The sequence below is a fragment of the Equus quagga genome, chromosome 1 (genome assembly GCF_021613505.1).
Source record: "Equus quagga isolate Etosha38 chromosome 1, UCLA_HA_Equagga_1.0, whole genome shotgun sequence".
Taxonomy (NCBI): Eukaryota; Metazoa; Chordata; class Mammalia; order Perissodactyla; family Equidae; genus Equus; species Equus quagga.
The window spans coordinates 130,727,006-130,754,229 of NC_060267.1; the positions used below are offsets into that span (position 1 = coordinate 130,727,006).

The 27,224-nt window shown below is 40.9% G+C and overlaps 1 protein-coding gene across 1 annotated transcript in view; it reads left to right on the plus strand.

Annotated features, from left to right (window-relative positions):
- ERC2 (ELKS/RAB6-interacting/CAST family member 2) overlaps positions 1-27,224 on the plus strand; it is a 703,663-nt gene that overhangs the window by 106,379 nt on the left and 570,060 nt on the right. The window contains exon 2 of the mRNA XM_046646460.1: positions 18,029-18,445. Within this exon, the coding sequence (XP_046502416.1) occupies positions 18,029-18,445 (417 nt within the window). The remainder of the gene's footprint in view (positions 1-18,028; positions 18,446-27,224) is intronic.

Sequence of the window (27,224 nt, forward strand, 5' to 3'; positions counted from 1 at the left end):
ACCTCAAATTCACGTGAAGGTTGACCCTTGGAGAAACTAGTTTTATCTTTCCCTGAGCCCTGAGTTCAGGCCATCATCTTTCTGTGCTGGTGTCCGCTGTTTCACTGATCTGGTTTTATGGGGAGTCTTAGCTCTAACTTGCCCAGAGCCTTTTCTCCTGCCCTACTTGCACGGCTGTTAGCTCACGCTTCCTCCCCCTGACAGCCAAACCCTCAGCTCCTCTTACCAAACGGAGTTTTAGTTTTCCTCATTGTTTTTGGCACCCGAGGATTTCTCTTACTTTATTCTGTGCTCATCTGTGCATTCAAAGTGGTATTTTTGTATTTCCTCTTGATTTTTGTCTTTTGCTAGCTTTTCTAGGTGTTTGTAGTAATCTCTTCTGCTATATTGCTAGAAATCGAAGTGCAGGGCACATTCTAGGCCCTTGCCATCCTTTTCCCCTTGGATTATTCCAGTAGCTTCCTCACTCGTTTCTCTACTTTTAACCTCCCATCCTTTCAGGCTGTCTTCTAGTTCTAAAATACCCCCCCATTTTCCCCAAACTTTAGTATATGTACCCCTTTTAAAGTAAAAATAAAAAAAGGTCTCATAGACCCTTAATGTTTATGACAATTGTGATGAAATAAAATCTTATACTCTGAAAACATCTTTCAAATATTTACTTCCTTCAGGTCTTTGCTCAGATGTCATGTTAATGAGGAAGTGTGACTGACTACCTACCTACCCTGTATAAATTGAGGCTCACTCTCTTACCATGTTCATATTTTATTGATCTGGGTAGCACTGTTTCCTGATATGCTAGACTTTTATTTGTTTACTGATTGTCTCCCTTATTACAGTCTCAGTTCCACGAGGTCAGGTACTCTGCCTCTTTTGCTCACTGTTATATCCCCCGGGCCTCATATTGGGCCTGGCACATAGTAGATGTTCAATAGATATTTTTTGAATGAATGAATGAGATATAAATTATCAGTACAAAGAAAAGTTATGTCTTAATTTCCAGATAATTTCATTTTTTGTCATTAAAATTAAAACAAAGAAATATCATAATTTTGTAAAACTCACAGATCTCTAAGAATGCATTCATAAGCCCAGTTTGCAGCATGCAGTACTAAACACTTTGTTTACATCACTCTCTGCTTTGTGAGGTTCACATCCTTTCTATGGCATTTAGGTCCCTTACTGATGAGCGTTACCACCTTTGTAGCTGTCTTCTGCCACTCTTGATGCTCATGTTTGGCTACCAAGCTCTGTACTCTTTTCCCACCCAACATGCCATGGTTTTTTCACACCTCTATGCCTTTGCCCATACTCTTCACCTTCCCTGGAGTATCTTCCCTTTTTGCTTCTGGAAAATTCTTCTTTGTTCTAGACCCCACTCAAAGTTCACATCTTCTGTGGAGTTGTTCTTTGCACTCAAACAAGATAATGCCTCACTCCTCTGTGCTCCCTTATGCTTACATCCCTTTCTGTTGTGATTATTGGTTTCCACGTTTGTCACTTTTTCTTGACTAAGAGCTTCTCAAGGCCAAGGACAACATCTCATGCTTTCTGTCCTTGTATCCTCAATGCCTTATCGTAGTGCTTAGCACACTGAATCAATGCTCAGTAAAAGTGAATTGAGTGACTGTTGCCTGGGACTGGTTGTAGCAGAAATGAATGACGAGCTTATACTTTCAAACTGTGAGTGGACTCAAAAGAAAGGAAGAATCCTTTGTAGTATAATAGTGTTAGACAGGGAGTTCGGTGGGAGATTGTGTCACATCCTTAACAAAGCTTCTTTCAAAAAAAAAAAAAAAGAAAAAGCCTTTCTGAGGAATTAAGTAAATATTATTCTGCCTGGAGTTCATTGAATAAGTTCCTAAACAAACTTTAAAGATATTTTTCAGCATAATTGTGGTTTTCACTGTTAATGCTAATTATAACATTTAGAGAAGTTTATTGAATTCATAAACTATGCTTATATATATAGTATATATAATATGTAAATTTATATATATAACTACAACTGTCTCGTCCTCATTTTACAGTGGAAGAAATTTAGGGCAAATAATTTGCCAGAGATTAAACAGTATGGACGTAAACAGTGGCAGAACCAGTTCTTGCTTGAGTCCACAACTCAGGCTCTTAACTGGCCTCCCACACTGGATTTCAGTGACTCCTGTAATAACAGAGTTCTCCTTGCCCTTTAAAAGGTGATTTAAAAGCTTATTTAAAGGAATAAGTGAAGAGGCTCTTCACAGACATTGTAAACTCATCTTATGTTTATTTTTTTCTCCTTTCTAAAACCATAAAGCCTGAAATTTTTTCCATTCTTATTTCCCTTTGGATTTTTAAACTTGAGAAATAAAACCTTCAAAGATATTGCAAAAAATTCCACTCATTTCTCAGGCCCCCGTCTCCACTGGTTTTGTACAGCAGCCTCTCCTAGCCCACAGCTAAGGACCCAAACAGTGGTGAGAGGGACAATAATGTGTTTTAAATAGTGTAAGATGCATGAAGTCAAGAGGGCCGTTGACCTCCCTGTAGCTTGCTGAGGGCCCTGGCATGTTGAAATTTATGTAACCCAGACTAATAGTTCATTTTATTAGGAAAAATGGCAGTAGGACCTAGAGTTACTAAAGTATTACATTAAGGCTAGCTTCAATTTAAATTCTTCTTCCATTAATAATACTTTTGTTCCGTGCACCAGCAGTGTCTGCGCTGTTAGATACTTTCTTTATATTCCTGTTGGACTTGATAGGTTAGCTCTGTTCCAGGCTCAAATTTGGAAGCCATTTTTTTCGCCCTTCCCAACTTTAAAAGTCTCAAATGAATTCTAAAACAAAATAAATATCCAGGGATGAAAAAAGCACTTTGCAAGTCCTTGTTTAAAAATTCTTTTTACTGTCCTTTTGGAGAAAATTCTTTTCTCTTTCACTGGTTTAAAGATTTGAGAAAGAATCTGAAAGCATATGAAATGTATCTATATGCTCATGAATGTAAACAAGGCTTTCTGATTCTTAGCTAAGGAAAACGTTTTTTATTAATAATACATACGAAATTATCCAGGTAAAATAACCTCAACTTGATATTATTCAGGATGGGTATTGAGGGATCTTATGTCAGACATATAACATACTCTTTCGGATGATATCTGCAAAAGAACCTTTCCTCTCTTCTGGTCTTTGCTTTGGCTTACCCAACCATAGTATGGATCTCCTGTGACTTATCATTATCTTTTCCAGGTTCCTACGTGGCCCCTTAATTCTTGACATTTATCCCACATATTTTTTGGAGGGAAAATTCTCCTAAACCCTTTTCAAAGTCTTTAAGTTCTCAGGTGGAAGAATGCTAAATCTTTCAAAATTCCTTGAAGGTGTTGTTTAAGAAGTCCTTTCAGAGAGAAGAGTTACTTCATCCTGGTTGGAATTAATCATCTGTTCCACTCCTGAAGTCTTGGAGCCGCTAGGGTATGGAGTGTGGTTATGGCAGCTGCACCATCGGTGGTATGTGGTGGAAGAGATGCGTCTGGGCCAAAGATGTTTGACTCCAGTGTGGAAATCTGGCTCGTGGCAGCTGTTGCACATGCCCTGACGCTAATTATGTGGTATTGGGATTCTTCTGCAGTTCAGTGACCAAGTAAGACTGGTGCATGGGGCTGGAAGGAAAAGACTGAGACAGAACAGTGCACTGAGAGTTTGGTGGCTGGGCTTTATAACTAGTAGTGCTGCCATCTCTGCTGTGACTTTGGGTGAGGAGTGGTCCCCCTCTTTGGGCCTTAGTCTCTTCACCTATAAAAAGAAGCAAAGGTGATTCTCCTTCTGATGTCTTTCATCACTAATATTCAGTGATTCTCTTGTTAAATATTTTCTATCTTTTTAAAATGCATGTACCAGCTTGTAGAAAAACCTAGGGTTAGTCTTTCAAAGTATTTTATTTGCTATTGAAAGGTTAGCATCTGAAGCGGCCAAGCCAAAAAGTTCTGCTGGGTTAAGGGTTTTATTTGTACATGACACAGACAAACATAATTTCACATTTTTTCCCCACTTTACTTTCATTTCTCTCCATTGCATTTTGGGAAGGTTTGCAATCTGGGTTCATATATTCCTAATAACAGTGGCTTTTAAAAATGATGCCTTACTATGGGCTGGAGTAGGACTTGCTAAGTATCTGATTTGCATTATCTGTTTAACCTTATTATGGTTTTGTGAGATATTTTTTATATTAGCAGCTTTTAAAAGAGCTTAAAACTGACATCTAGAGAGAGAAGTAACCTGTTAGTGTCACATAGCCCACCCAGGGCTGTGGGACCCTGCTGGTAAGTGAGTGATCAGGTTGACCCTACAGGTAGTGAGTGACCAAGCAGAGATCAACCCAAGGCTGTCTGACATCAAAGACAGGGTTCTTAATTGGAGGCGTTATTCTCAATCAAGTATTTAGGACTTTCACTGTCAAATTAGTTCCTTTATTTCCTCTTGGAAGTCTATAATTCTCTTAAGTTTTCCAGTCTCTTAACTCCTCCTGTCTGTTGCTGGATGTCAGAAGGTTGTCCATGTTGTACATGGTACGTGTTGCTGGCATGTACCATGAAGATCACCTGTATCTTGTATATATTGCCCTTTAGGAATCCCTTGCCCTGAATAAACATAACCATAGCACTATTATATTATTCATATTTTGCTTCTTTTTTAAATCTTTAATTATAACAGCAATCGTAGAAGATTCTTTTTGTGGTCTCTGCCCACATTTAAACAAATCTCTTTCCCCTTGGAGTAGCTCCTGATGGGCAGGGTCAGCTGCCACAACTGATTGATTCATGGTGGACACCTGGCTTATGTCAGGACAATTCTATCTTCTGTCCTGGGTATTTACAATTTGGAGCAAGGAGTTGAAACCAAGTCACAAGCTTCTCGCAGAGGTTCCTGCTGTGTCCTGCTTCCTTGTTTTCCTGGGTTTTGTTTTCCCAGTTCCTGCTTTGATTCAGGGAGATACCCTGACATCTTTCTCATACATTCCCTTCTTTGGCTTAGGGCAGGCCACGTTGGTTTCTGTTGCTTGCAACTCAAAGAATATTAACTAACATAGCAGTGATGAGTACATGGCAGGTGTCTTAGTCCATTCAGGCTGCTATAACAAAAATACCATAAACAACAAACATTTGTTTCTCACAGTTTTGGAGTCTGAGAAGTCCAAGATCAAGGTGCTGGCAGATTTGGTGTCTAGTGAGGGCCTACTTCCTCGTTTGTAGACAGCTGTTTTCTCAAGCATCCTCACGTGGTGGAAAGGATGAGGGAGCTCTCTGGGGTCTCTTTTTTAAGAGCACTGTTCCAGTTTGTGAGGTCTTCACTCTAATGACCTAATCACCTCCTAAAGGCCCCATGCCCAAATACTGCCACATTGGGGATTAGGTTTCAACATAGGAATTTTGGGGGAGTATAAACATTCGATCTTTAGCAGTAGACATTCAAAAATTATTCTTGGAAAAAATATTTGCTGAGTGAAAATAAGAAATAGAAAAGAAGGCATTCATGATGTTCCCACCTCCCATCATTCTTAACAGCTTGAGATATAACTCATGTACCATAAAATTCACTGTTTAAAAGTGTACAATTCTGTGATTTTCAGTATGTTCATTTCAAACATTTTCCTCACCTCCTCAGAAAGCCCCGTACCCTTTAACACGCCTTCCCCGTCCCCGTCTTCACTAGCAAGGATCATTTTGATGTATTTTCTTCTCATTTTTCTCTTATCTATTCATATTACATTTCTATGGTATGTTGGCCATATTTTTGTTTGTGGGGTATGGTGTATTCATTCTTTCTCTCTTTCTCTCTGTTTTTTTTTTTTATATATATATAAAATATCAAAGGCCATAGACATTGTGTGGATACAACAGTAGGTATCTTACCATCAAGCCAAAGAAAGAAATGAAGGTACAGGCCTTTGATTCTAGTTCATTAATAAAATGGAAAAACTTAGAGAATTTGAGTGATTAGGCTACTTAGGAACTAGTATATTCACATTTTCCTTATACATTGTTCAAGTTATAATTTGAAAAAGATTCATCTCAGACTCCTTATGGTTTTCCCGGTCACTTAAAATTCCGAGAGCACAGGCGTGCATACGGAAATGCTATTTAAAAGTAAAAATGAATAAAACAGTTGAATGTAGAGCTTAGTACTGTCATTTCGGATGACTCTTTAAAGGTCCCTTCAGATTGTTCTTTTAAATAACGATGACAGGAAATAACAGTACAGAATGAAAATTCAGATATTATGTGTCCCTTAAAAATAAACAGCATATATGGGGCTGGCCCAGTGGTGCAGTGGTTCAGTTCACATGTTCCGCTTCAGCGGCCCGGGGTTCGCGGGTTTGGATCCTGGGTGCAGACCTATGCACTGCTTGTCAGGCCATGCTGTGGCAGGCGTCCCACACAAAATAGAGGAAGATGGGCACGGATGTTAGCTCAGGGCCAGGCTTCCTCAGCATAAAGAGGAGGAGTGGCAGCAGATGTTAGCTCAGGGCTAATCTTCCTCAAAAAAAAAAAATAAACAAACAGCATATATAATAATATATGTTATGTTATTTATAATATATTATCATATATTTTTTATCTGCAATAAGATATATATTACTTATATATAAAGTTTATTTATTTATATCTAACCTGGCAGAATTTCTTTTGTGATTTGGAGAGGAAACTTAGTATATTTGTCTGTCAAATAGCACATAGCTCAGTAAGGGTTGAATGGGGTTGAATGAATGAATGAATGACCCCTTATGTCTACTTCATATAGTAGTGTCTTGTATTGAGGGACTCTTCTTATAGTTTACCCAGATCTTACTAATCATACAAACTGACTTCTTTTTCCCTTCTTATTTATTTTTTGTGTGCGTGTGTGAGGAAGATTGGCCCTGAGCTAACGTCTGTTGCCAATCTTCCTCTTTTTGCTTGAGGAAGATTGTCGCTGAGCTAACATCTGTGCCAATCTTCCTCTAGTTTGTATGTGGGATGCTGCCACAGCATGGCTTGACGAGTGGTGTGTAGGTCCACACCTGGGATCTGAACCTATGAACCCCGGGCTGCCGATGTGGAATGCACAAACTTAACCACTATGCCACTGGGCTGGCTCCCAAGCTGACTTTTCAGTGTGCTTTTTAGGACCAAACAACAGTACTATTTTCCTTTTCCACCTTTAAATTACCAAATAATCGTTTCTTAAAGTGGTAGTAAGGCTGAAACTTTTTTTTGAAGTCTAAAGAAGTGCTTCTCAAACCTTTATGTGCCTACAGGTTACCTGGTGTTCTTGTTAAAATGCAGATTCTGATTCTGCAGGTCTGAGCTGGCCCTGAGATTCCATGTTTTTTTACAAGATCCTATCTGATTCCTGGTCCAAGGACCACACTCTGAGTCTCATGGAGGTCAGTTATCTCCCCTTTGCATAGGTGGACTGACTCAAGGAGCAGAGAGAAGCAGGATAATACTTAGGAAAAATCTCTTTTCATGAAGACTTTCAATAGCAAGGACTAGAGTTTGGCTGAGGAACTGTGTAGCTCAGAGAAGGGAAAAATTAGTGAGTCAACGCCTGCCACCCAGCTCTTTGAAATCATATTAATTTAGGTAAAACAGCTGTTTAAAAAATACTTAGATGATTAGCAGTTTTGTTAAATGAACATGTTGGAGGGTGAAGAGGAGGTGACAGGGAAGGAAATTGCAATAAACATTTAAAAAAGTAATTTACACTAAAGATTTGCTAAGCACTTAAAATGAAAGAGCTGTCCGCTAACAACTGTGTGTGGTTGTGACTATTAATAATGGAAAAGTTCCAGTTTTAACCATTGTTTCTGTGACGTGTTTTGCTTCTTTAAACACATTTTAAAAATATCAATATGTCTTAAACTTGTATTTTTTTTTTCTTTACCTGTAACAGGTTGAGCAGTGCCAACATCAGGGGATGCCACTGTCCTTTAGTTGCTTATGTATTACTGGCCAATAGTGGGGAAGAACCCTGACCTTCAAAACAGAAATAGTTGGTATTCCCAAGAGCCCCTTGTGGAGTTATTTATAGACCAGTTAATGGGAAATCAATTTTATCCATCTTTGAATTGAATTGGTCTTAATACAACAGTTTTCTGTTTTCCTTTATTTAAAAAATGCCAAAGTGCATAGCATTTTGTTTCCTACTGTTGCATTTATTTTATGGTCAAAAATTTATGTTCATTACACTCATTTCTTTTCCCTTCCCAGTGGGAGGAGGAAGGAGGGAATTTTAAATTCTGGGCCTCTAGCCACCACCACTATCTCAACAGTAATAACAGTGAACATCTATTGAGCACTCATTATGTGTCAGGTCCTATGTTCCATGCTTTATGGGAACTTGTTCACTTAATGAGCATCTCATGTGGTCTTTGTGTGAACCCTGTACATTAGTTGCCATTATTATTTCCTGTCTATGGATGAATAATTTGATGCTCAAAGTACTTAAGTAATTTGTCCAAGGTGACACGGGCTGTCATAGGTAAATCCAGGATTCAAAACCCAGCTCATCACCACTGTTCTTGGAAGCCCAGACAAGTCTAGTGATTTTCCCCAGATCATTTAATTGGTTAATAGCAAAGCTGGAATTAGAACTTAAGTCCTTAACTCTCAGCTCAGTACAATATTCCAATACTGTGCCACCTTATAGTATTGGTCTATAATGAAAACCAGAACTCCTCCTTGCTTACGAAAGCAACTGCCAAGAGGGCTTTCCCATGTAGACTGTTCTTAGTGATATGAGTCTTGGCAAAATGTCACACATTATCAACCAAAGTGGGTTCTGCTGTTATCATGGACAAGCAGGCAAGTGTGAGGAGCTCAGGATCCTGGTGAGTTGGTGCTTGTAAAAATCACCTATCAATATTCTCTATTAGCTGTGTGTGCTTATTCTACCCTAAAGGAGAAAGCCTAGGACAATATTTCTAAGTATTAATTTTTTATACCTCTTTCAGCAGAGCAACTCTTCCACAGCACAGTAGGGCCACACGTGTTTAGCCGGCTGCTGTTTGTCTTTTCACACACATGACAGGGCCCGTGGAAGGTTTGGAGCCACAAGCAGTGCTGTACGTCCTGCACATGGGATTATGGAAAAAGGGATCAGAGAACCTGCCCTTAAAATTTGATTAGAGACAAACTGGAAAATGATAAATAGGAAAATAAAGTCACAGGAGAATTAGAGCAGGCCAAGCTGTCTGCAAAGAGATTCTGTTTTCTTTGAAAGAGTTATGTTAAGCCCTTGCTTGAGAAGGAGTATGGATTTATTAAAAAAAGTTCAAGACTTTTGGGTATAAGCCAATTCATATTTTTATATAGCTCAGAGACGGTTTTCATAGCAATGAAACCCTAAACTGCTTTATAATACAAAACTTTATCTTTTTTTTTGTTTTTTCCCCATAGTGTGGAAAAGAGCTTAAGGTCACAAATTTTTTCAGATCTGCCAGGAACTCATATTTTCCATGTTTGAGGATAAGACACAGTAGATTCTAAACATCTGGCTAGTCTCTATTTAAATAATTGTGTGTTCCATGCACACGATACATATATAATTATATTTTCATTCTATTTACCTTTTTGTGCTTTAGACATTTTGAAATCTGGATTAGATTCTGACTCTAGTGCCTATTGGAAGTCACTCTCCTAAATGTTGGCTAAGGCAAAGTATATTTTTCCCCCTTTTCCATATAAACTCAAGTACGGCTTAGTTTCTTATATTTTCATTGTTCTCCTTTTTTCAAAATTAAGTGACTATGGGAGCTTATGAGTTGTGCAAAATGAAGTTTTATAGTATTTTTAGAGCACAGGAGACTTTAGAATTGGCTGAAGGAAACCTCGGTTTTAGACACCGGCCCGTATTGCTAACAATGTGATGTGATTGCTGTCAAATCCCTTAAGCCAGCCCAATTTATCCTCTTGTGAAGTGGACATAGTGCTGGCAGCTTTCGAGCAGTATTGTCAGACAAGTGAGCTGGTGGACGTGAGTCATTCTGAGTTTTAGGGGAGAGAATGGGACAGAGTAATCTGAGGTCAGGGACACCTCCCCTGCCCCCACATCTCCCCTGCCCTTGCATCGCCCCCTTCCCTCCACTGCACCCTAACTACAGCAAAGCAGAGAGAATGGAAACTCGTTCTCCCTGACGTTGTTCCCCTGTTCTGACCGGCTGGTGAGACAGTTTCCCTTCTGGTCCTCTCATCCTTCTGTCCATGTTTCATTCACTATTTATTGAGTGCCTACTATGTGCTAGATTTGGGGGTATAACGCAAATTTGGCCCAGAGCCTACCCTTGAGAACCTCACTTTCTCTCTCTCAGTCTTTGTCTCTCTCTGTCTTTCTTGGAGATTTCCCTTACTTTCTTGTAAGCATAGCAACACTTTGAAAGATATATTTGCTCTTATCTAGCTATTGTGTCCTAGGGGGGCCTATCAAAAATTGTAACCTGCCGTAACACCTGAATTAGAAGTCATTATGACCTCCTTTCTTGTCTGAGACTTGGACTCAGTGGACAGACTAATCTTTTTAGCTCGCATTCCGTTTGCCTATGTTGAATGGACGGACCATGTAGCTAGTCTTTACTATACAGGATAGAGTTCAAAGTATGCAATTAGGTGTAGGGAGAAAAAGGTTAAAAAGAACTGGGTTAAAGGTGAGCTGTTAGGATAGATGTGGTGCACTCTATTTGCACTCCTGGCAGAGTGACTGTGAAGCATAGTCTGGATGCCTGTTGTCACCCCTGCTTGCTTCCCTCCATGGTTCCTCAGTGGCAGGCTGTTGAGGAGGGAGTTTGTCTTTTGAGCTTTAATTCTTTGAGGACAACTGGAGAATGATCCCAGAATCAGGGTGGGGAGTAAAAACCTTCCCTATGCTTATCCAACCACAGACACAAATTTGTACTCGACGGGAATTAACTGTTTTGCCACCTGTTCCACCTGTGCCGTAAGTGCTAAGTTGACAGCAGTTTGGAGCCCGGGCACAAGGCCGCATCATCTGCTGATGTCTCATCCCAATGCAGATGGACACTAGAAGGGCTTCTCTCTCCTGATGTGCAGTGGAGTGGAAACCACAGAAGTGCTTGAGGCTTTGGGAAGTTGAGACCACAGTGATGTTGGGAGATTCCAGAGGAATGGCCCTGGGATGCAGCCTTACAGGTTGCTGGTTTGTAGGTACCTAAAGTTGGTAACATGCTGAAATGAATGCTCTTCATTATTGATCCAGTGGGGTTTGTGTGACTGCCTTAAAAGAAACGTGTTTTCATGGTTGGGAAGGGGGTGGTGATTCAATTTTAAGGAACTGAATAATCTGGGAAAGGGGGAATTGAAAACTGTGCATCATTTTTCTTACCTTTTGACCTTTAGATAAGGTGCCTTGCCTTTGCTAGAGGTTTCACTTGTACTATATCCTGATCTTTTAGAGATAGTTTTTATTGAGCTTGTCTTCTTATTTTTTTTTACCTTTTTTTTTTGGTGAGGAAGATTCGCCCTGAGCTAACATCCACTGCCAATCCTCCTTCTCCTTTTTTTTTTTTAAAGATTTTATTTTTTTTCCTTTTTCTCCCCAAAGCCCCCCCGGTACATAGTTGTGTATTCTTCATTGTGGGTTCTTCTAGTTGTGGCATGTGGGACGCTGCCTCTGCGTGGTCTGATGAGCAGTGCCATGTCCGCGCCCAGGATTCAAACTAATGAAACACTGGGCCGCCTGCAGTGGAGCGCGCGAACTTAACCACTCGGCCACGGGGCCAGCCCCCTCCTTTTTTTTTTTTTTTGCTTGAGGAAGACCAGCCCTGAGCCAACATCTGTGCCAATCTTCCCCTATTTTTGTATGTGAGATTCCTCAACAGCATGGTCAACGAGTGGAGCAGGCCTGCCCCTGGGATCCAAACCCAGAAACCCCAGGCTGCTGAAGTGGAGCATGGAACTTTAACCACTCAACCACGAGTCCGGCCCCTGAGCTTGTCTTCTAACAGCTACACAGTCTAATTCCAAGGACTTAGACAGGAGGTCTTAGTAATTGTCTTTGGAGTGTCCCATGCTATTTAACTATTGGGTGGGACCCAGTGATGTGGAAGTGAGATGATTTAGGTTCTGTCTCATCCTCTCTGTAAGAGACACCACTGCCATTTCCTAAGTTGTCAAGGTGGAGGGCCACCCTCTTTTTGTCTACTGTTAGGGTTATTGGAATACATACCAGGATGGAGTCCAGCATCCCAGAAATCAAGATTCTGGTGTTGGCAGTCTATGTACCCTTGGGCCTGTCATTTAACTTGTGTGGATCTGTCTTTCTAGTTTGTAAAATGAAGTTAACAAGCTGATTTTTATGGTCTCCTTGAGCTCTAAGAGTCCTGATTCTGTGTCAATGTGGAATCAGCGTGTCGGGTGGTTATGCCTTTCAGAATGTGGGTTTTGTGGTGTTGTCACAGCAGCATATCCTAGCCCATCCTGATATAAGTGGTTACTCTGTGCTTGGAATTTTCTCAATCTTTGTACATATTAACTTGTTTAACCCTCAAGATGACCCTATGTAGTAGGAATTATTACTCTCCCCCTTTTACAAATGAGGAAACTGAAACACAAAGAGGATATTATTTTCAGTGGCTTATTTATTAAAAGTGCTATTATTCAAACAAACACATAGATAAGGAGAACAGATTGGTAGTTACCAGAGGGGAAGGGGGTGGGGGTGGAGGATGAAAGAGGTAAAGGGGCACATATATATAGTGACGGATAAAAACTAGGCTGTTGGTGGTGAACATGATGCAGTGTGCACAGAAACTGAAATATGATAATGTACACCTGAAATTTACACAGTGTTACAAGCCAAAATGACCTCAATAAAATAATTTTTTAAAGTGCTGTGATTATATTTTATTTATTTTTTATTTTTTAAAGATTTTTTTTTCCCTTTTTCTCCCCAAAGCCCCCTGGCACATAGTTGTATATTCTTAGTTGTGGGTCCTTCTAGTTGTGGCATGTGGGACGCTGCCTCAGCATGGCCTGATGAGCGGTGCCGTGTCCGCACCCCAGGATTTGAACTGACAAAACACTGGGCCGCCGCAGCGGAGTGTGCAAACTGACCACTCGGCCACGGGGCCGGCCCCTGTGATTATATTTGAAAATTTAAATCGTCTATCTTAAGTATCTAACTAGAGATGGATATCTGATAAATGACTTTTGAAATTTGATTGAATTGACTCTCTTAAAAGTATAACAATGAAGGAAGAGAGAGATTGTTTAAAATTCACTCCTCCCCATCTCCAATTACGTGAAGCAGAAAGATGATCAAGGCTCTATAAGACGCAAGCATTTTGCTCAAGAATCCCTTTTTAGGAACAAGGAGATTCCTGCTTATTTTTAAATATCTTAAAAGAGAATGAAAACTAAATGACACATAGATTTGAGAAAGTTTTGAGCACGGTTTTAGGTTGATTATCAGATTGTTTGGTCGTGCTGAAGTCATGGCTACCTGGAAAATAGATTTTGCTTCTTAATAAATGTATAGCCTGTGGGGCCGGCCCGGTGGCGCAGCGGTTAAGTTCGCACGTTCCGCTTCTCGGCGGCCCGGGGTTCGCTGGTTCGGATCCCGGGTGCGGACATGGCACTGCTTGGCAGCCATGCTGTGGTAGGCGTCCCACGTATAAACTAGAGGAAGATGGGCACGGATGTTAGCTCAGAGCCAGGCTTCCTCAGCAAAAAGAGGAGGACTGGCAGTAGTTAGCTGAGGGCTAATCTTCCTCCAAAAAAAAACAAAAACAAAAACAAACAAACAAAAAATAAAATAAATGTATAGCCTGGAAGCATCCATCATGACAACCTCTGAATGAGGAACAGCCTCATTCAGATTAGGTTAGGTTAGCCTCATTCACGTTAGGATGGCTAATTTTTAATTTTGAGAATTGCTATAACTGTCATAATTGCCTGCCTGTCTGCTGTCACCACTCCTGCCCCTCCCCCATTCTTTTTTTCCAGCTATCCTGAAGTATTTGTATCAATTCAGAGGCTAGATGGTATAGTGGTTTGAACAGGAGTATTGGGGTCAGACTGCCTGGATGAACACCTGGCTTGTGCCACTTACCTAGCTGGTTGACTTGAAGCAGGCTACTTAACCACTTGGCATCTCCATTTTCTCATCCATTAAATAAAAATCATAACAGTGGCTACCTTACAGGATGTTTGTGAGGATTAAAAAAGCTTAGAACTGTGCGTGGCATGTGGTAAGCACTATCCAGATTTTTGATATTATGTTCCTGACTATTTCTGGTCTGTTTTTTGCCTCTGGGCTTATTTTTTTTTTTAAAGATTGGCCCTGAGCTAACATCTGTTGCCAATCTTTTTTTTTTCCTTCTCCCCAAAGCCCCCCAGTACATAGTTGTATATCCTAGTTGTAGGTGCTTCTAGTCCTGCTATGTAGGATGCCACCTCAGCATGGCCTGATAAGTGATGCCAGATCTGTGCCCAGCATCCGAACTAGCGAAACCCTCGTCCGCCAAAGCAGAGCGCGTCAACTTAACCACTCAGCCGTGGGACTGGCCCCTGCCTCTGGGCTTTTATACTTTCTCTTTTCTTTCTATCATTCTTCATGGGGCTGATTCTCATTTGCTCTTCAGGATGCAGCTCAGTGATGACTCTTGTTGTGAGGTATTTTCCCACGAGTTTCTAGCCTGGGTACCTTCTCTCTGAATTTCCAGCCACCTGGTTATGACTTCTGTCATAACCCTCATAACATAGTATTGCTACTATCAGTTTTCCTGTCCATATGGACTGGGAACTTGGACCATTTGTTTTCCTTTCTTTTCTTGTTTGATATTTGATGAGTATGTGGGAGATACTGGGTAAATGTATATTGAATGGATAAATGGACCCATTTTCCCTTCATTTCTCTCTCCCTCTCATTCTTCTTTTCTACCAAACTTCCTCCCTCCCTTCGCCCTTAAACCTGGCACTTTATGCATTATCTTAGTTACTCCTCACAGGAGCCCTCTGACATGGGTATCATGATTATTCCCTTTTGCAAGTGTGGAAACAAAGGATCAGGGCGATAGGCAACGTGCCCACCCAGAGGGGCAACCCCCTTTCAGAGTTGTCTTCCAGTGTTGCTGTCTCTGCTCAAAGCACTTTGGCAATTTTTCTTTGGAATTCCCTTCTGGACAATCTATAAACTGCGTAAGAAAACCACTTTTCTTTTTAGTCAATCTCAGGAAAGATGATTTCCAGTCTGATCATCCTGATGCATCATATTTGTCTCTAAATAAACTTGGATGATCTCAGAAATCCAAGCCACTTTTAAAGGACAAAGATTTGCCATCATCAAGAGTATTTAAATGACTTGAAGACAGTTGCATGCTCTGCTCCCAAGAAGCTTGGCAGCAGCCACATCGCTGGGCTGAAGGCTGTTGATACTCCTCTTGACTTTGTTTTGATGTGGTTTTGGGACGGGGGTGGCTGGCAGAGGAAGGTAACATTACCTTATAATCCCACCTCATGTTTTTTGTTACAGCTTTATGGAGATGTAATTTATGTACCATACATTTCAATCATCTAACATATAAAATTTGTTGGTTTTTAGTATGTTTGCAAAGTTGTGCAACCAACACCACTACTATATCTAATTCCAGAACATTTTGATCACCCCAAAAAGAAACCCTGTACCTTTTATTAGTCACCCACCATTCCTATATCCCCCTTCAACCCCCCTAGCAATCACCAATTTATTTTCTGCCTATGGATTTGCTTATTCTAGAAATTTCATATCAATGGAATCATATAACATGTGATCTTCTGTGACTGACTTCTTTCATATGGCATAATGTTTTCAAGGTTCATCAGTGTTGCAGTGTATATCAGTACTTCATTGCTTTGTATGGCTAAATAATGTTCCCTTGTATGAATATACCACATTTTATTTACTCATTCATCAGTTGATTGACATATAAGTTGTTTCCACTTTTTAGTTACTATGAATAATGCTGCTATGAATATTTGTGTATGAATCAACTAATAAGTGGATAAATACAATGTGGTATGTCCCTATAATGAAATAATATTCTTCTATAAAATGAATGAAATACTGATACATGCTACAACATGGATGAACCTTGAAAACAGGCTAGATGAAAGAAACCATTAATTGCATGATTTCATTGATATGAAATGTCCAGAACAGGCAAATCCATTGAGACAGAAAGTAAATTAATGGTTTCCAGTGCCTGGGCATAGGGAAGGGGATGGGGAGTGATGGCTAAAGGGCACAAGATTTCTTTTTAGGATGGTGGAAGTGTTCTAAAATTTATTGTGTTGATAGTTGCACAACTTTGTGAGTATAGTAAAAACCACTGAATTTTACACTTTAGAGGAGTGAATTATATTTAGAAAAAAATCATAATCACCATCATTAAATACATACCAGTTGCTTACTGTACAGTCAGTATCCTGTGGTGCACTGTGGCACATGGATAAGAAGAGATACTTGTTCCCTGTGCTCTCGGAATTTCTGCTTGGGTGTGCCTAAGTGGAAAGATAAAGTGGACACCCAAAAAGAGGTGAATCAAGATAATGCATCACTCAGTGCTAGTTTCTGGGTCTAGGTCACACTCAGAAAGCTCTCAACACCTCTGAGTCAGTTGTAGGAATTCAGAAGGATTTCAAAATGTGGACTGCTCCACTATTTATATAACTTTGACAGGGTATTATCCATGTGAGTTCCCTGTGAGTAGGAGCTATGCCTTATGTCCATCTTGATTCCTGTGCTTAGCATTGTGTCTGGTCCATGGGCAGGAGTATGTGTTTGATGAATGAATGAGTAACTGTGTCTTGGAAACCTCCTGGTTTGTTCCCAGGACAAAAATGCCTTCAGCTTATGGCTGCCTGTGACCAGCCTGGAGGTTGTTCCCCTTGGGGAAGGTGTTGCTGAATTCACCAACTATCTTCATGTAAGAGTTTCTTTTCTCACAAGTGGTAACTATTTTATTTCTCTGGTACCTTCACTCTGATTTTGGTTAAAATGGTGACCTGGAATAATACGTAGGTGCTTTTGGAGTGTTGTGCTTTCCTCTCTGGTAATATCCTCTAGACTCACTGGGTCAGTGAGATTGAGGAAAACCAAAGGTGGAATAAACCCCCATTTTGCTTTTTGTTCTTTAAATCACACTTATCAAGCATCAATACTATAGATTCTGTGTAGCTTATGGGTCTTTGCTGTAATAAGAAATTGTTTTTCTTTTTTCTTTTTCTTCTCTGTGAAGGTACTTTATGTTGATTATGTTCTTTCTGTTAAATATCCTTTGCTTGCACTGGACTTTTCTTTGTGTTGATTTTTTGCTTCATTTTTTTTCATTTCCCATGCTGTTCAGTTACTGGATGCCAGAAGAACCAAGGTTTGTCCACTCTTTGCAGCTTGTTTGTTTTGCTCTGCCCAGCCTCACCTCCTCGTGTGTTTGAGTGTGTCTGTCTCCGTCTGCATTTTTTCCCTTTTGCTTGGAGATGCAGTAATCCTGTTTACTAAACCTGTTCACAGCTTTATTTGTAAAAATAAAGTCCTTGTTTGTGTCTACTTGTAGTGGATGCTATTATTTTCATTTTTAAATGGACATGCATTTATCACAGAAAATAATGCATAGTACAATAAAGAATACCTTAGGAAACAAGGAATACTGAGTCTGGAGCACTGTGGGCGTAAAGAAGGTGTGTTTGTGAAAGTTTCCCTCTAACCCTTTCCACTTCCTAAATTAATACTCTGTAGATGTATAATTTCCCTTGTGACTGACACTAATATAACTGTTTCTGTGTATGTGTACATTTCTCTTCTCCTAAGACATTCAGAAAGCATCACTGAATTAATTTCCCCCTCTCCATGTGCTGCCCCATGCTTCTGAAGTCACCCTGGAGGACTTCACGGCTGGCCCTCTGGACCTCATGATTAACATTCCATTCTCATAGTGTGGAAACAGCAGGTGGCACTTGGCATTTCCACTAACTTTTTCCCCTTCTTTCTCCTCTCCTGCTCCGTCTTTCTCATGACAGCATCTGCAGTTGACAATCCAGGCCCTTCAGGATGAGCTGCGAACCCAGAGAGACCTCAACCACCTCCTGCAGCAAGAGAGTGGCAACCGAGGAGCCGAGCACTTCACTATTGAGCTGACCGAGGAGAACTTCCGGCGGCTCCAAGCTGAGCATGACAGGCAGGCTAAGGAGCTGTTCCTGTTGAGGAAGACCTTGGAGGAAATGGAGCTGAGAATCGAAACGCAGAAACAGACCCTCAATGCCCGAGATGAGTCAATTAAAAAGCTCCTTGAGATGTTGCAAAGTAAAGGTTTGCCATCCAAAAGTCTTGAGGATGACAATGAACGGACACGGCGCATGGCAGAAGCTGAGTCTCAAGTCAGCCACTTAGAAGTGATTTTAGACCAGAAAGAGAAGGAAAACATACATCTTAGGGAGGTAAGGACATTCACTCTTATTTCCTCAAAGCTATATTTTATGAGTTAAAATATGTGATCGAGTTATTTTCACAGGTTGGAAGTCATCTACAGCCTCAACAAACTCCCCTTTGTGATCTGTTTTATAAACTTCCTGTCTGCTTATCACTTTTAAACTGGAATTTTCCATTAGTTTTTTTTTCTCTGCTCACCACACGTATGTTCCTTTGTTATTTAGCACGTATTTAGGATCCAAGCATGTGCAGCACCTGTCAACTCTAAGGTGGTTTACAACTGCTTTCCTACAGATGGCCATCGTTGCAGGGTCTTTTAAGTATAACACTGTTTAAGTTTTAGACATTTCTCAAATATCATCTCTCTAAAGGATTAAAACCAATAGGTGATTAGGAAAACAATGAATCCAAATGTTTTTATAGGTGGATTGGCAGAATTTGCAGAAAGTAAATCATATGGATATTTCTGGAAAGAATGGTAAAACGTGCAGATCAATTTTGAACGTTTAGGTTTAAGATCATTTTTGTCTGCATTTACATTACTCTAGGACAGAGTGTTCCATGTTTTCCGAGTATGTGTTTTGCACTTAGTGGATTAAATCATTCAGTGTCCTTTCAGAGGCAGCCTCTCTGGCCTGCAACCACCATTGAATGTTGAGCTGCTCATATATCTGAGACTATGTGGTTAGATAGAGCTTAAAAAAATGTGAGTGACAGCCAAGGTTTGAAATTTTTATAGCAGTTCCTTGCCACTATGGTGGATATAGATCTCAAAAGTACCCTGTAGACAAAACGCTGTGGGAGACACAAATCTCACAGAAAACAGGAAGCAATAAAATGGCATTAAGTATATTTTCAAAGTATTCCACAGCAGTAAGTAAAAATTCCAAAAGCTGTTTGCTTCCAGACCAAACTAGATTTCTTGGCATTATATATCTGTTCAGATGGGCGGCCCATTTTCTAAGTCGCTTGTTTGATTGTTGAGAAAACATGGTTTCCATGGTGGGGCTTGCTAATACAGATGCTCCCCACTCTGATGTAGGTGGTCTTTGCTTAGAACATTTGAACAGACTTTTGTGCCTTCAGCCTTAATGTCCTCCATGCTTATTCTCCCTTGTTTTGTTTTCATGAGACGTTAGCAACATGCTTGAGAAACCACATGGCTTGGTTTCATGTTGAGATGCTTAAAGAAATGTTTTGTTGGGCCTGGTCTTCCCATCTATATTCCAAGAGGGTGAATGTGGTGGGCAGACTTCCAAGATGGCTCCAATGATCCCTTCTTCTTGGAAACCATACCCTGGTGTAATCCCTTCCCCTTGAGTATACGCTGAACCTAGTGATTTGCTTCTAAACAATAGACTATAGCAAAGGAAATGGGATGCCAATGTCACTTCCATGATTAGGTTACATAAGACTGTTATTTCCATTGTGTTAGAGGATTCTATTGCCAGCTCAACTTCCATGCTTTGATGAAGCAAGCTACCATGTGGGAGAGGCCCATGTGGTAAGGAACTGAGGACAGCCTCTAGCCAACACCTGGTGAGGAAATGAGACCCTCATTCAAGCACCCATAAAGAACTGAAAACTGCCAACAACCACTTAGTGAGCTTGGAAGTGGATCCTGCCCCACTTGAACCTTCAGATGAGATGACAGGCCCTAGGGTGGCACCTTGATTATACCTTTGTGAGAGACTATGAAGCAGAGGATCCAGCTAAGCTGTAGCTGGATTCCTGATCCACAGAAACTGTGAGATAATAAACGTGTGTTGTTTCAAGCTGCTGAATTTTGAGGTAATTATTGTACAGCGATAGATTGCTAATACAGTGGAGCAGAAACTAATCTCTTCTTGCCTTACTCCACAGACTTTCCATTTAGTTTACAGAAGAGAAGCAATAATTACTGGCATGTTATCACTTGCATGTAGAGTGACTGTGGATTTTGAAATTTTGGTTCTGTTATCTCAAAACTATGGTTGGTAGATTGCTATACTTGAAAAGGCTGCTGTTTTATTTTGAGTGCCACGAGATCAAGTTGCATATGCAGCAAGGCTGTGATGCCAGAGAAACCTCCAGCTGCAGCATTGACCTTCATTCCATGTTGGGATCTTGTGGTCAGGGTAGAGTCACTCTTCTTCTGTTATTAGATTCTGCTCATTGGTAGCACTTAATAGATGTGCCTTGATTCTATTGTGTGGATGCCTCCATTTAAATGAATCTAAACACAATTCAGTTTGTGTTTTATGAGATTAGTTCGTCCTCAGAATGGTCTGGCATGGATATGGATCATGTTTAGAGCCTTAAACATCAGTCTAAGAGCCCACAGAGAGTGGTACAGAAAATGCAACCCAACACATCCCACTAGTTTCCTTGAGCAGCAGACCAAAGTCAGTGGAGAGCCCTTATCTTGGCTCATCAAGAAGAGAGAATGAGGAAAAAGTATCTCTACATAAAAAATCTCATTTTAAACTTGAAATCAACAAGACTTGGAGGCCTAAAAGGACCCTTCCCAAGAGAAGGATTGTAGTAGATTGTGAGAGCCATTTGTTACATTTTCAGGAATTTTGTGAGCCTGCTTTTAAACTGTTGATGACTTGAAATTGGTCGAGGTAGGAGTATTTGCACCATGGAAAGTGGCAAATGCTACTCTCAGGGCCTAACCACCCCCTCCGCCCCATCACTGAAAACCCTTTGACTGGCACACTTCTGAATAAATGTCATGAAATGTTTACCCACAATACAGCAAGAAGAGGCTAGTTAAATAGTGCAAGAACTCTGATTGTGAGTGTGTTAACCGCCCATCACTTATCAAAAGTTTTCATAACAGCATCTGGATAGATGCTTATGTGTCAGGTACTATGAATAGTGCTTTAGGGGGCCAGCCCGGTGGCGTAGTGGTTAAGTTTGCGTACTCTACTTTGGCGGCCTGGGGTTTGCCAGTTCGGATCCTGCGCACAGACCTGCACACTGCTCATCAAGCCATGCTGAGGTGGTGTCCCACACAGAAGAACTAGAAGGATTATAACTAGGATATACAACTATGTACTGGGGCTTTGGAGAGAAAAAAAAAGAGGAAGGTTGGCAACAGACGTTACCTCAGGGCCAATCTTCCTCACCAAAAAAAAGTATACTTTAAAGAAAAAAGAAAAGAGTGCTTTATATTGATTTATATTTAATTCACACAACCACTTCATTTATTCATTCATTTGTTCATCCGTCCATTCAATGAATACTTATTGAGAATCTGTTTTGGGATAGAGCAATGATAACTGATAAAGTTTGACTTTATGGTGCTTGTATTCTACTGGGGTGAGACAGACAACAATTTAATAGTTAAACAGAGAAGTATTATGAAGAAAAGAAGAGAATGAAGAACTAATGACCAGAATTGGTTGGTTAGGGAAGGCCTCTTGGAGAGGGTGACACTGTGAACTGAGACCTGAATGACAAAAAGGAGCCAGCCGTGTGAGGCTCTCAGAAGACTGTTCCAGTCATATGGAAAGATCCACACCTAGGAGGTAGGTGCTATTATTTTGCCCATTTTACCTGGGGGAACTGAGGGACAAGTGACATTAAGAAGCTTGCCCAATGTCCCACAGCTAACACGTGGTGAAGCTGATCTTTGAATCAGGCTGACTCCAGAGTCTCAGCTATTAAACCATTTCATTATATCCCTTTTCTAGAAGAATCTTTCCCAAGGAGTGCTCTGCAGAACAGCCATTTTGTGGGATGTTGATATATGTTATGAGAGAAAAATGGCTGCAGGGCCAAATGAACTTGGGAAGATGCTGGATTCCATAGAATTGACTGTGGGACTCCTCAGACTCTTTAATATGCAGATGTACATCTGTCATTTCCAAGTAGGGGGCTATGGATGGCAGAGCTTCTCAGACTTATTGAACTTGCTTTTCTCTTGTTGTACTGGTGTTCTTTGTAAAACACTTTGAAAAAATGCTATGCTATAAAATAAAAATTGTGCTTTTAATTTGTGACATGCAAAATATGAAATAATATACAAAGAGTTGTTTCCCATGGCCTAATAACTGGGTAATTTCCTCCATTAGTTATTCTAGAAGGCAAAGTTTATTGTAAGCTGTTTTCATATTCTCTACTGAGTTTTAGAATGTTCTTCTGTCAGGGTATTTTTTTATTTTTTAGTGGAAAAACGTGGCTGACTGCTTTTGGTATTAAACCAGTAAGAATAACCCAGCTTGAATAAAGAAGTTGCCTGACCTCTGTTAATTTAGATGAATCTAAAACAGGATTTAAAATGTACTTGAGGTTTTAAGTTCAGTGTGTTCCTGATTTCTTTTTCATTTTGCACGGTTCGACCCAGTTGGGGCTAGATGGCGTAATGCTGGGGAATAGAGTGCTAGTGGTTTTATGATTCATTCTCAGGCAGAGGTGTTGGACCTCGTCTAAACCCCATCTCTTAGAATACTGGCCTTGTTTAGTCTATTGTTTCAGGAGATTTCAAGTTGGCAGGAGCTACATATGGGGAGGGTCCGGTTGCTTTAGTGTCTCGTTGTCTTTTGGTGGTCTGGAAAAGGCTGAGGGTGAAACGACTTCTTTGCCGGGCAGGAAACAACAACAAAAAGATTATGATCTCAACTTATTTGGAAGACCAAAACCATTGCCCAAGAACTACAACTGACATGCTAATGGGAGCCGAAGTGTTGGCCGAAACGCAGCATTACTCACTAGTGTTGTCTGATGCCTTTGGATACAGGTTGATTTGATAAGACATTGTTTGATGTGGTAATAGTTTACCTTGTATCCAGCTTTTTCTGCAGAGAACATATTGTTCCATGTAAAGGTTTTAGTAATCAAATAGTATCAAATACTACTGATCTCATTAAAAAAAAGTGGGTTTATATGCCAGGATCCTCCTATATTCACTCTCCTTAATATTTTCTTGGCTGTCCTTAGAAGAGAGTCAGGAATCTTTGGACTCATCATGCTGTAAGATGTTTGAAGGGCAGGTATATATGTTCTGCTGCCATGCCTGTTCATCTCCTATGCTAATCCCCTTGGGCAGCTTGCCTTTCTTGGGGTAGCAAGGGAAGAAGAGCACTCCAGTCATCGGGGGCCACAATTGCTGCTAATCCAGGACGAGTAAAGCACCCAGGAGGCTAGGCCTGGGCTTCCCTCGTGCTGTGGGGGAACAGCGGGGGAGGAGGGCAAGGCAACATGAATTATTGGTCTCCTTGTGTATTTATCCGGGTTGTGCACTGGCCAGTAGGAGATCCATCAAGACGATGTCTGTTACCTAGAAGTTCTTGAGCTCATAAACCTTTTGCCGATGCCTCAAACCTCCCATGTATAATCTTTGCCCCAAATTCTAAACTCCACCTTAGTCCCTGCTCTGTCAGAACCATATGACCTCATTCTCTTTAGCACATACTTGTCTCCAGTTCTGCTGGCTGAGCCGTAATTTTGCTGATGCAGGCGTTTCTAATTCTGACTCTGCAGATTCGTTACCTTCTATTTCTACCAACAAAGCTCATCACAGAAAATATTCCCAAACACAAATGACCACATAAACATAGCATTTTACATACTTTCTTTTGCAAGAGTTATTTCCTATGTATGTTATAGAACCTAACAATTGCTTCCTATTCTAATAAAGTTTCTTGCCTGATCAATACATTCCATCGATGTTCCCAGGCCTCCAATATTGCCTGCAGGTGCTCAATAAATATTTTAAAGAGTGAAAAAATAGTTAAAAAAATCTTAAGAATTGCTCTGTGGTTTATTTTGCCAATATTGGACAGGTTGATAATGATTGTACAAGTGCCATGTGCTTTTATGCTTTCGCTATCATTGCGCTGTGTTTGGAGTGGAGTGGGAGCTTGAGGGTAACCTTAACTGGAAGCTTTCTTTCATTTTTTTCAAAATGTGTTGGTTATCATTGAGCACATGTTGAACGTCCATATGCAGGATGCTGTGGGAGTGCCCTTGGCAAGTTTGTGGTCTTGTTCAGGGATTCAGGTGAGCAATAAAACAAACAACCGACACTTATCTCGACTTATTCTGTGCCAGGTGCTGTACTAAGTAAATACTGTTGTCATCATCCACACAACACAGATAAGGAAACCAAGGCACAAAGAGGTAAGTAATTGTCCCCAGTCACACACAGCAAATGCTGGAGCCAAGATCAGAACCCAAGAAGTCTGGCTCTAGAATCTACACTTGTCACCACCACACACTACCACCTCTTGGGATGGTGCACCGGGAGGACCTCAGAGGGTGCTTAAATGCTGTGCTGCTTATAGGTAGGAGAGCTGACGACTGGCTTCATCCAGAACAGAGCTGGTTTTCAAAGGCAGGAAGAATTTCAACACACAGGTATGGTGGAGACGTATGATTAGAAAAGAGATGGCTGAGCCAAACCTTAGAGGTGGGAGCTGTGGTGGGTTTGAGGGCACAGTGAGTTTGGAGCAGCTAAAACTCCACCTGTCAGGAGGGAAAGGAAATAAAGCTGAACAGGTAATTTGGGGCCAGGTTAATGAGGGCTCTGAGCATGGGACACAGGGGATTGGCCTTCACTCAGTAGGCTCTGGGCAGCCTTTGAGGGAATTCACCCTGGAGAATGGCATGATCAGAAAAGCTTGTTAGTGCTAATTGATAGTGGTTTGGATGAGAAGAGACTAAAGGCATGGAGATAAGTTAGAAGGATACTGTGGTTGTTCAGTGACCATGAGTTTGAATCTGGGCGGTGGCCAAAGAAGTTGAAGGGAAAGGTCATTTCCACCTTCAGGCAGGACCTTGACAACTCGGGAACTGAGCGCTGGGAGCTTCGAGAAGCAGATAACCGCTGTGGGCCTGGGTGTAGGCAGATGGTGGGACAGTGGGTGGGTGAGTGTCGTCAGCAAGAGAGGCTGGGGTTGAAGAAAGACTTTGGATGTGTTGAGTTTGATGAAATCCTGGTGAAGCTGTGCAACCAAGGTTGAGAATACGGCTGAGGAAATGATTGTGATGTTCTGCTCGAGTGCATAAGGCGTTTCTGACTCTTAGTCATGTTTTTTGTTGTTTCCACACACACCTGATCATTTGTGAGCACCAAGCCCCCTAGTTTGTGAGATCGTTTTAAAGGCTGCCTTGTCACTTACTCCTACTGTTGCTTAAGAGGAGACCCTAGGAACTGCATACTTCTCCTTCATGCCTCTTTTCTGAGTGAGCATTTAATTTTGAATATGATATATCCTTTGAAATTATGTGGAATTTTCATTGACTGATGCCAACTTGGTACAGGTTTCCTTTGTTCTCACTGAGTTCCATTTTCTCCAGGTCCTCCGTGCAGAATGGATGCCAATGATATGTCTTTACAGAAAAGCCCTCTCTCTGGATGCTGATTAACAACACATCCAAAAGCAGGATTTCATAACTTTTACCCTCACATTTCTAATGACATAGGGGATGTATTCATTTCTGTTTAGCACCATTTCCTTATCTTTAAATTCTAATACATTCTTTAAAGTTTGAACCCTGCATGCTAGTTTTAAATGGTTCAGATTATACCCCATATTGATTTTAATGAGTGTAATTGGTTGCTTTTTACAGTAACAGAGACTGGTGGAGCCCCAGGGAACCATTAGGCAGAAGGCATTTGGAACCTGCTGAGAAAAGAAAGTGGCAGGGTAGGGGGGTGGGGGGAGGCGCCAGGGCATGGGGAGAATGTCAGGAAGTTATTTTAGGAGAGACTGATTGCTGTCCTCATCGCCCTGTCCTCAGGCTCTACATTGGGTGTGACTGCTTTTTGAAAAATATTCTTTTGGCAGCTGATCTAATTTATCATCATCATCATTTGGTAAAACAGTACACCGCAAATAAAACCTCAGTGGTGAGAAAGTACTCCAGGCATCGGTACCATGGATACTTCAGCGTGTTCCACAAATTGCAGCAATGGGAAGTCGAGACAGCTCAGCTATACTAAGTTCCTGCCTGTCTTGGGTGGGAACATTAGCTAATACCTTCCATGTGGAGGAAGCTTTGTAGTTTATAGAACACATTCCATTTTAATGATTTCCTTTGATGCTCCTGATAACCCTGTGAGGAAAGTGAGGTTCAAAGAAATTGAGCAGTGATGACAAGTAACATTTACTGGGCACTCATGAGCATCAGCCTGTGCTAACCGTTTTCTGAGGAGTGCCATCTAATCCTCCCGACAATACTCTGGGGTAGGTAGTGGTTTCCTGTCTCTCAGCTGCAGAGGCCAAGACCCAGAAGGGTGATGTGTCTGGGTCGGGTTCTCAGAGCAAGTAGTGATGGATCTGGGATTCAAATTTGAGCCTACTGGTTCAGGCACCTGTTCCTAACCACTCTTTGATACTGCCAGAGATTTCAACCTGAAATTCCTGAGTAGACTAGAGACTAGAATTCTAGTGTTCTGACTTCTTGCTCAGGGATATTTTCTCTGTAAATGCCAAAAAGGAAAAAATGCAAAGGGAACTGATTTCTGTGTTGTTTTCTTGCCACAACTTATCAGGGCCTGTCGAATCTGGAACTGTAAAATCTGTGAGGTTGCTGAGCCGTGGAAAGGTTAAACAGTGCCATGAAGAAGGCTGCATCGGGCCCAAGTCCCCTAGGTACATTTGTGGCTGATAAAAATGAAAGGACTTGCTTAAAATACAAAGAATGGTACTCTACATTTAGGCCCTCCATAAATTCCTAGGGAATAGATGAATTTTTGTGAGCAGAGAACAAGGAAAAATGGGAGGCACTTAAAGGTGATCTTCTCCATTTCCTCTGTTCAAAGTTAGCCATTTTCTTCCATTTGTTTTACTTCAT